The following is a 9,705-nucleotide window of genomic DNA, read 5'->3' on the forward strand; positions in this document are numbered from 1 at the left end:
CTTTCACTCATGAAAGAGTAAAATGACTTGGTATGGTAGGTCACTGCTGTCCTTCCCCAATACCAAATTTGTCATAATTACTAGAATATCCTCACTTTCTCCTTTCCCAATCCTCACGACGTTTCTGTTCCAACCCACTGCTCTCCTCCTTCCTCATGCACTCACCCTTTCAATCTTTTTCCATGGTTCACCATTCCAATACACGAAGCAATTAATGATGAACCAGAACCATGGAATTTGAATTTTTTTTATCTTCCCTTGTCCCCACCCACTACTCCCCTCCCTTTTTATGGTGATTTGATTTCCCTTTTCACTCTTTGAACCATGTGGGTGGGTCTATGTTGGGGTTTAGCAGCAGAACTGGGTGGTCTCACGGTGGTGCATTTGGGGATTTAGCGCAGGGCGGTGATTTGCCTACGACGTGAGGTGGTGTGGTTGTTGTGTTGTTGTGAACAAACGCATATGCATTGTTGATGCTAGGAATCTTTAATTTATGCTTCTGTTACAAATTGTTGCCATGTCTTCTGTTCCGTACTAAAGCTTACTTAAGTATAAAGGGAATATTCTCAGTAAACCCTAGCAGAGCATAAATGGAAAGATGATGTCAAATAAGGTAATATTCAAAAAGGTACCTAGTACAAGCCGAGGACCCCCTTTTATAGTGGGTGTGGTCCTTATTTAGAATATTCTTACGTTTGGGCCTCACAAACGAGACTCAACTCTCTATGCAAATAAGACAAAAGAGGAAAGAATCTAACAGCTGGCAAGGGACCACAAATCAGGCAAGTGTCCCTTCGTTCTCCTGATGGTCGCATGATATCCAGGTCAGCGAAATCCCGCCAAGCTTCTAGAGTGTCCTGGGTGGGCAATAGGTTGAGGTAGGCCCACCCAGTCCACAAGCCCACAAGACACGAAGCTCGATGACAATGAGTTGAAGTGTCTTACTACATCTTCTAGCTCTTCGGAATAGGATATGAATGGCGCCAAGTCCTCAAGGTGTTCAAGGCAATTACATCCCACCATGCTTCTACAGTGTTCTGGGCGGGAAATAGGTTGAGGTAGGCCCGCCTAGTCCACAAGCCCACAAGACACGAAGCTCGATGCTAATGAGTTGAAGTGTCTTAATCTTCAAGCTTCTTTTGCCTGCCACCAATGGCGCTCGCCATCATTTCTTCTTTTCAACTTGTATTTTCACTTCTTGGTTTTGAGGGTCAAGTAGCGGTTTTCCGCCGCTTTGTTAATCAAACGTCAATCACTTCTTTCCTACTGACACACATTTCCACATTTTCCAAAAAATTTGCCATCATTAGCAATAAATACAGTTGTCCTGTACGCGCGATTTGAGGGGATGCCTCGTTTGGTGAAAACCTAGGATCGAGGGGTGCCGTTTCAGTTTTCAAAATCCTCTCTTTCTCTTTCTTACCCGACGGTTCACACTCCTTTTTCCACTCATTCTCTCTCCTTTTCACTTGCCTATAAAACCTCTTCTCTCCATTCTTCTTCACACTTTCTCCGGTTTCAGACTTTTGTAGTTCTTTTTCTCTCAAGCTCTTCTAGTTCCCGGTTGGCTTTGCTTCGGCCGTCGTCATTGCGCGGTGTTTCTCTTTAGCCCACGTCCTTGCCACGTACTCGTACGACCCTCTTTCCGGTTAGTCCCTTTCCTCGCTTTCTTTCGTTGTACTTTTCATCATCTATTTCTTCTTCTTTCTTTGCTCTGTTCATCTTCTCCTTTGCATGAAATTCCCCAGAATGTCATTAAATAGTAACAGTGTTTCTACCTTTGAAATGTCTTCCCCCTCAACGAATGAGGAAGTTTCCTCGCCATCTGTTGTTGTAATTCCGGATACCCCCACCATTCAAGATGAGTCCGGCCCCGCCGGCTCTATTGACTCTATTATTTCTTCTAATGAAAATCTAACCTCGCCAGAGTGGCGTTCCAACTTGAATTTGGTTGAAGACAAATGCCTATACCACTCGGTTCGGGGCAGTATTGGGAGCATAAATTCTCACCGATTGAACGCTCAGGGGTTCACAAAGGTGAATCCCGCCACCGAGTGCAATGATGATTTACGTTTGAACATTTTGCCTTGTGGCGATGATGATTTTGTTACCCTTCGAAATGAGACATCAGATGAGTCGCCTCATTTCTTTTATGTATATGGCTATCTTTTTTCTGACCTCAACTAAAACTTCTTTTTTCTCCCTTTATCTGCCATGTTTTCACCTTTTTGAACGTGGCGCCGTGTCAACTTCTTCCCAATGCGTGGGGTTTTATTCGATGTTTTGAAATTTTGTGTGAACACTTGAGCATCACACCAACATACCCTTTATTCTTTTTCTTCTATAAATATGTTACCACCAAGCCCACCTTTGTCAAGTGGATTCGTCTTCTCTCCCGCAAGAAAATGAGTTTATTCAGCCCTCTGAAATGTCATTACAAAGTTTGGCAACATAAATTCTTTAAGGTTGTAGAATCGCCGGAGATAAGTAATCTTTTCCGTGATTCCAAGAATTGTCCCCTTTTTCCTTTTATTGGACCAAAAATCCTCGCCGGAAAATCACTGTTGCATTTGAAGCCTTGGAACTTTCCGAGCGAGGAATCACTACTTATCTTCAATCGTTGCCCAGTTTCTCCGGCTATGATTTGATTAAAGCCGCCAAGAATGGAACCGTGGCTCTATTTTTAATTAATAATTTTTTTTTTGCGTATCTAACCTTGTATTTTTTGTGTAGCTGAAATGGGTAAAGGCAAGGCTGATACCAACGCTTTGAGCATGACGACTTATCTTGCTCAAGCCGCGGCTGAAATTGAAAAGAAGAAGGCGGCTGAACTTGCGAAGAAGAAGAATCAGGAGTCCCGCCCTTAAGGCAAGTCTGATGCTGGTAACGAGCGGGATCCCAAGCGTCAAAGGACTTCTGGCGCCTCTGAGAAAACCGCCAATGAGATAATTCTTAAACAATCAACACTTGGCCAACCTGGACCAACTCCCAAATCCAAACCTGCTGTTGAGAAAAAAAAGGGGATGCTAATCCCCCGCCGGCCCATCAAGATCCAAATGTTGTCGTTGCTCTTAACCGCCCGGCAACTCCTTTTGTGCATGCACGCTCGAGTTCAGCTGTTGGAGGCGACCTTCCTCCCATGCTCTTAAGTTTGAGTGATCCACACTTCAACGGTCTAGACTTTATGAACTGAACTTTTGATAATCGGCTTCATAAGGACGTTGTGAGTTAGGGCGCCCTAAACATTGCTGCACTGGCCATCCACCATGCACTTTCTGCCGCCAGTTCTGTGGCGGGGATGGTCCAATATGTTCGTGACATTCATATGGGAAAATCCCGCCTTGAGAAGAAGGTAAATTAATGGAAGGCCGTTTGTGACAAGCTGAAGAGTGATGTCGATATTGCCAGCAAACGTGCTAATCTGGCGCTAAAGACAACTGAAGATCAGCTCGCCAAGGTTTCAGAGCAGTTGTCCACATCTGACTTACTCCTTCAAAAGGAGAAGTCTTTGAGGGATACAATTGACACCAAACACACATCTGCTCGGATGAAGTGTAAGAAAATGGCTGGCAAATATAAGCGGTTGAAGGCCTCCATTCCTGGGCGTGCTTCCTACCAGTTTGCTCAAGGTTTCGTCAAAGCCAAAGAGAAACTAAGTGTTGTTGAGCCTGGTTTGGACCTTTCCCGAATTGGATTTTCTGAAGGAGATTCAAGATGGCCAAGTTATTGGCCCTGATGATGTCGATATTGAACTTCTTCCGAAATTTGATTTCGAGAGCGAGTTGGAGGAAGAGGGTGATGAAGATGATAATGATGATGGGCGGGACCAGGGTTTGAACAAGGATACTGATGCTATTGACCAGACTCCCGCTTGATTTCATTTTACGTGTTTTTCATTGTAACTGGGCCTTGCCCGTCCTTGTATGGACTTATCTTTTTTTCTTGATTTTCTTTTGTTTCCTTGTACTGGGCATCGCCCAATTTTGGTAATATGTAATGCGCCTCGCCCCCTTTTGTTTTAATGACGAATGAAGTATTCCCGGTTTTCGCAGTTTTTTGCTTACATGAATGAAGTTTCCATTTGTTATTTCCATGAGTTGTTCTCTTTTAGCTATTTTCTTACTGAGACTTGTGCTCGCCATTGGTGAGGCTTGTTGGCTTGAGTTTTACCTCAAGGCTTAGGCACATTTTGCTGGCGTTAGTCGTTTTACGGACATGACTTGGTTTTTAGTGGCCACTAGAATTGCGAAGGCTTATGCTTATCTCAGTGGCGATGCTCTCTTATTGAAAGACTTACTCGTGGTACCTTGTACCTTGAGGCGTTTTACACCTTTAGAAATAATAAGTAAGATTGGATAGTTGAAATAAAAATCAAACTTAGAAAAAATTTCATTAATTTTTGAACTTGGGAGCCATCGTCCCTTCATTTACACTTGCCGCATCATTAAAAACCTTGTTAAAGGAAAAAAGAGAGCGACTTATTTTTTGTTTTCTTTTAACTAAAATATTGCCTCAAGTGCGAGGCGTTCCATGTGCGGGTGATTCTCCCGCCATCTAGTTTTTCCAATTTGTAAGCTCCATTCCTAATGTCTCCAATCACCCTGAAGGGGCCGTCCAATTTGGAGAAAGCTTGTTGTGTTTTGTGGTTATTGTTCTCTTTCGGAGCACCAGATCTCCCGCCTTCATTGTTCTTGGTACTACTTTTGTTGCGTATTTCCGGGAGATCCTACCCTTTCCCGCTTCATTCCTTAAATGCGCTTCCCTTTGTTCTTCAGGTAACATGATCAAATTTGCAATCAAACTCTCCCCATTTTCTTTTTCATAGAGCCTAGGTACTCGCCAGCTTTGATTCTCAACCTCCACAGGTAACATGGCGTATGTCCCATCTGTCAATCTGTATGGCGTTTCTCCAGTGCTTGTTTGCTCAGTTGTATTATACGCCCATAGGACGTCGGGTAGTTCTTCAGCCCACAAACCTTTCGCCTCATCCAACTTCTTCTCAAACCTTTCAAAATCACTTTGTTAGCTGACTCAGCTTGTCCATTAGTTTGGGGATGTTCCACTGAAGCAAACCTCATCTCAACTCCAAGATCTGCACAAAATTTTCTTGTTAGATTGCTAGTAAACTGAGTTCCATTGTCCATCACTAACGCCATTGGGACGCCGAACCTACACACTATTCTTCGCCACAAAAAATTCCTGATTTTGGAGGCTGTAATGGTCGCCAGAGCTTCTACTTCTATTCATTTTGTGAAGTAGTCCACCGCCACTACTATGTATTTCATTTGTGCTTTTGCTACTGGGAATGACCCTAAAATGTATGTTCCCCATATCATATGGCGAATGGCCATGGCGCCATCATTGTTGTTAGGTGTTCTGGCGGGGCTTTGTGTAGCTCTGCAAAGATTTGACATTTGGTACATTTCTTGACATATTATAAGCAATCTTTCTTCAATGCTAAAGACCCCCCCCCTATGATACTGGAGCACACTCCTTCATGAACTTCCGCCATAATATCCTGAGTTTCCTTGATGTCCACACATTTGAGTAATGGTGACATGATCCCTCGCCTATATAACTCTTCGCCCACCATATTGTAGAAGATGGCCTCTCTTCGTTTCTCTCTTGTGTTCAAGCTGTCATCCTTAGGAGGGTTTTTGAGAAACTCTATGATTGATTCCATCCATGAGGGCTCCCCTTTTGTTATTGCTTTTACTGCCTTCATTTTTATTTCAACTAGATCAATGCTCGGGTGGGGAAGGGTTTCTTGTATCACGGTCTGATAATTTCCTAATCGGCCTGTGATAGCCAATTTTGCCAAAACGTCCGCCCGCTCATTTTGACTTCTTCGGATGTGCTCTATCCTTATTTCTTTAACCACCATCATTAGTCTTTGCATAATTTCTAAGTATTTGGAAAGTTGTGGGTCCTTAACTTGATATTCTCCCTTAACCTGTTTGACTACCAACTTAACCTATTTGACTACCAACTTAGAATCCCCTTTGATAAATAATTTCTGGACTCCTAACTCAATGACGAGTCTCAAACCAGCTATCAGCCCTTCATATTATGCTTGGTTATTGCTTGCCCTGAATTCAAACTTTAATGGTTGTTCGATTGTCATTTTGTTTGGGCCTTCAATGGTTATTCCAGCCCCACTACCGTTGTCGTTTGAGGACCCATCAACATATAGGATCCACTCGCCACTTGTCCAGTCACCCTCAGAAGGTGTCATTTCAGCGACAAAGTCAATTAAACTTTGGATAGTCACGGTCCCCCTTGGTTCATACCGAATGTCATACTCTGAAAGCTCAACGAACCAACTAACTAGTCACCCCGATAAATCAGGCTTCTGAAGCACTTGTCTCAATGGAATATCAGTTTTGACCTTTACCTGAAAACTCTGAAAATAGGGCCTTAGAGGAAAAATTTGGATTGCCAGGGCCGCCTTTTCAATTTTCTGATATCGCACTTCCGCACCTTGTAAGGTGTGACTAACAAAATACACAACCTTGTACTTTTTGCCCTCCTCTTGAAGCAAAACTGTGTTGACCGCCGAGTCAATGACCCCCAGGTACAAGATCAAAGGAACATCTGGGATTGGCTTGGACAAAACCGGCGGTGTTGCCAATAACTCTTTCAACTTGTTGAATGCTTGCTCGCATGATTTAGTCCATTGGAATGTTGAATTCTTTTTCAAACATGTAAAGAACAGAGCAGCTTTATCGCCCGCCATGGGCAAGAAACGAGATAATGCAGCCAATCACCCTGTTAGTCGTTGCACTTCACGAACACTGGTAGGGGGCTCTTCATTTCTAGGATAGCCTTGCATTTGTCTGGATTTACTTCAATTCCTCTAGATGTGATCATAAATCCTAGGAACTTTCCTCCTTGAATTCCAAAAGAACATTTTTCAGGATTTAATCTCATGCTATACTTCCTTAACTGAGCAAATGCTTTCTTCAAGTCGTCGCAATGTTTTGTCGCCATGGCCAACTTTACAATCATATCATCTACATACACTTCCATATTTCGCCCCACTTGATTTGCAAATTTTTTGTCCATTAGGCGCTGGTAAGTGGCTCCTGCATTCTTCAGACCAAATGGCATAGTTCTATAGCAGTAGTTAGTCTGATTTGTCATAAACGCCGTGCTTTCTTCATCCGGGCGGTGCATCATGATTTGGTTATAACCTGAGTAGGCGTCCATGAGACTTAAAAGTTCATTTCCTGAAGCTCCATCTACCAACTTGTCAACATTTGGAAGTGGGTAAGAATCTTTTGGGCACACTTTGTTCAAACTCGTGTAATCTGTACACATTCTCCATTTTCCATTGGCCTTTCGTACCATGACCACGTTTGCCAGCCAAGTCGGATATTGTACTTCTCGAATAAATTGAGCTTCAATTAACTTTCGTGTTTCCACTTGCATTGCTTTGTCATTTTCCTCGCCCATCCGCCTACTTGCCTGAACAACAGGCTTCGCCCCAGGGCGAATGGCCAACTTGTGCGTGATTATATTCGGGTCAATTCCCGGAACGTCTTTAATCGCCCAAGCGAATAAATCTAGGTTCTCTCCTAACAAGGCGATCAATCGAGCCTCCTGCTCTCCAGACAATCCGCTTCTGATTTTTAGCACCTTGTCTTTAACCTTTGCCGCTTTTGTTTCTTCAATGGGCTGAGGGCGAAGATCTTCGGTATCGTCCCTTGGATCCAAAGTGAAGCCTTCATGAGGAAACATTTCAGTGATTCTGTGACTTTCTTTGGCAGCCTTCCGTCCATAGAGAGCCACACTATTGAGGTAACAATCCCTCGCCGCTTCCTGGTCTACGCGCAAGATCCCAATTTTGCCATTGCACACCTGATACTTAATGGTCAAGTGGGTAGTGGAAATTACTGCACACAATTTGTTGAGTGTATCACGGCCGAGCAATGCATTATAGTTTGCACGACACGCAAGGACAAGGTACTTGACTTGGAATTTTTTAACAAATTCCCCCTCGCCAAAAACAGTTGGGATTTCCACATATCCCCTTACATTTACTCGATCGCCCGTGAAACCGACCAAAGTTCCAGGATATGGCTTCAAATTTGACTCCTTAAGCCCTAGCCGATTGAATGCATCGCCATAGATGATGTCTGCGGAAGATCCTTGGTCCAAGAACACTTTCTTAGTTTTGTAATTGTTGACCCTGATTGTTACCACAATGCGATCATTATCATGTGGAATTACATGTGCAAAATCCTGCTGAGTAAACGTGATTGGAGAGTGATTCAACCAACACGCTCCCTCATATGTTTTGTGCACAGAATGGACCGCCGCAACATATGTTTTTCTGGCCTTACTAGAAAGTTCTTCACCGCCGAACCCTCCTGTAATGGATGCACATTCCCCAGATGGTTCCCCCAACTCTTCAACCACTTCTTTGCTTTTTTCTTTTTTGTCTTGAACCACCTTGGCAGGTGATGACCGGGATTTATATGATGTTTTTAGGGTCATTTCTTTGTAGGTTTTGAGTCTTTTTGTTGAGTCTCATGTAGTGTTTCATGCATTCTCATGCATTTTTACTTTTATTTGTGCATTTGCATTAGTTTATTAATTTTGTAGTTTTATAAGGGCTTTAGTTGCATTTTATTAGAGTTTAGGAGTCTTAGGTAATTTCCACTTGTTTTGGAGCCTTTGTGCAAAACTGACCTTTAAGTTTCTTGATATTTTCCTCAAGCTTTGTCATCAAGTTTTCAGGTTGTAACGGTTGAAGAGGGAAGGTCTAGAGGCTTGGAGACTTGAAAGAGGCTTTAAAGTGGAGTAAAAATGAAGTTCAAGGGGTTTTTGGGCGAGCAAGGGCGCCTGAGCGCCAGCTAAATAGTAGGTGTTTTCTGCCAGCATCTGATGCTGGCGCTTGAGCGCCCTGGTGGCAGAAAACACGCCCCTTTTGCTTATAAATAGGATTCTAGTCATTTTCTTTCGTATCTTTTCATACTTTGTAAAACTCAGAGGTAGAGGGACATCTAGGGGATTGAGAGAAAGCTTCCGAGCTTGTAATTCAGGTTCTTAGCCAAGCATGGCTTGGCTAATCTCTCTTCTTATGCTTTGGTTTTCATGTAAGACTTTTCCTTTTTAGTTATCTTAAGTTCTTTCCCACATGTTCTTCTTCTTCCCTTGAATCTCATTTTCTGAATTTCAATCTAAACTTGTATGCATGCTTGCTTTATGCTTTTCTATAATCAGAACGGAAGTTTGTTACAGATTAGGGAACCGATTTGGGATTACCCCTTCTATCTTGGCTACTAGGAATAGAGGAAGGGTTGGGGTTTGTTGGCTTGAACTTTGTAATCTTTATGCTTCAAACAAATGTTTAAGTACACAAGGAATTGAGCTTATCTTTTGGTTTGAAAGAATTATCTATGCGAGGCATCAATAGGTAGTTGCTTAGGCTATAGCATCAAGGAGAGATTCATGAGTTCATGTGCTTAGAATGATGTGCTTGAATTGACTAGTTGAACAAGAACCCAAAGCATGTTATTTTCTGAGTTGTCTTTTTATTTTCCTTTTTCTTTATTACTACTTCGACATATCTCCTTTTCAATAAAACAAACCTTCATACTCAAGACTTGAACTGAATTTATTCACTCACAATCCCTGTGGTTCGATATTTAAAACCTGGTGGATTCGCACACTTGCGGATTTACCAACAAGTTTTTGGCG

General features: G+C 42.7%; 1 protein-coding gene across 1 annotated transcript; it reads right to left on the reverse strand.

The window, feature by feature from the left end:
• Positions 1 to 6,771: 6,771 nt before the first annotated feature.
• On the reverse strand, positions 6,772 to 8,499 carry LOC130736058 (uncharacterized). The gene has a single exon (XM_057587911.1). It carries the CDS (start codon positions 8,497 to 8,499, stop codon positions 6,772 to 6,774), a length of 1,728 nt encoding a protein of 575 aa, XP_057443894.1.
• Between the last annotated feature and the right edge of the window lie 1,206 nt (positions 8,500 to 9,705).

This window comes from Lotus japonicus, chromosome 2 (assembly GCF_012489685.1).
Source record: "Lotus japonicus ecotype B-129 chromosome 2, LjGifu_v1.2".
Taxonomy (NCBI): domain Eukaryota; kingdom Viridiplantae; phylum Streptophyta; class Magnoliopsida; order Fabales; family Fabaceae; genus Lotus; species Lotus japonicus.

Excerpts from the sequence above, each read along its gene's own strand:
- LOC130736058 (XM_057587911.1), bottom strand. The coding sequence starts at position 8,499 with ATGACCCTAAAAACATCATATAAATCCCGGTCATCACCTGCCAAGGTG.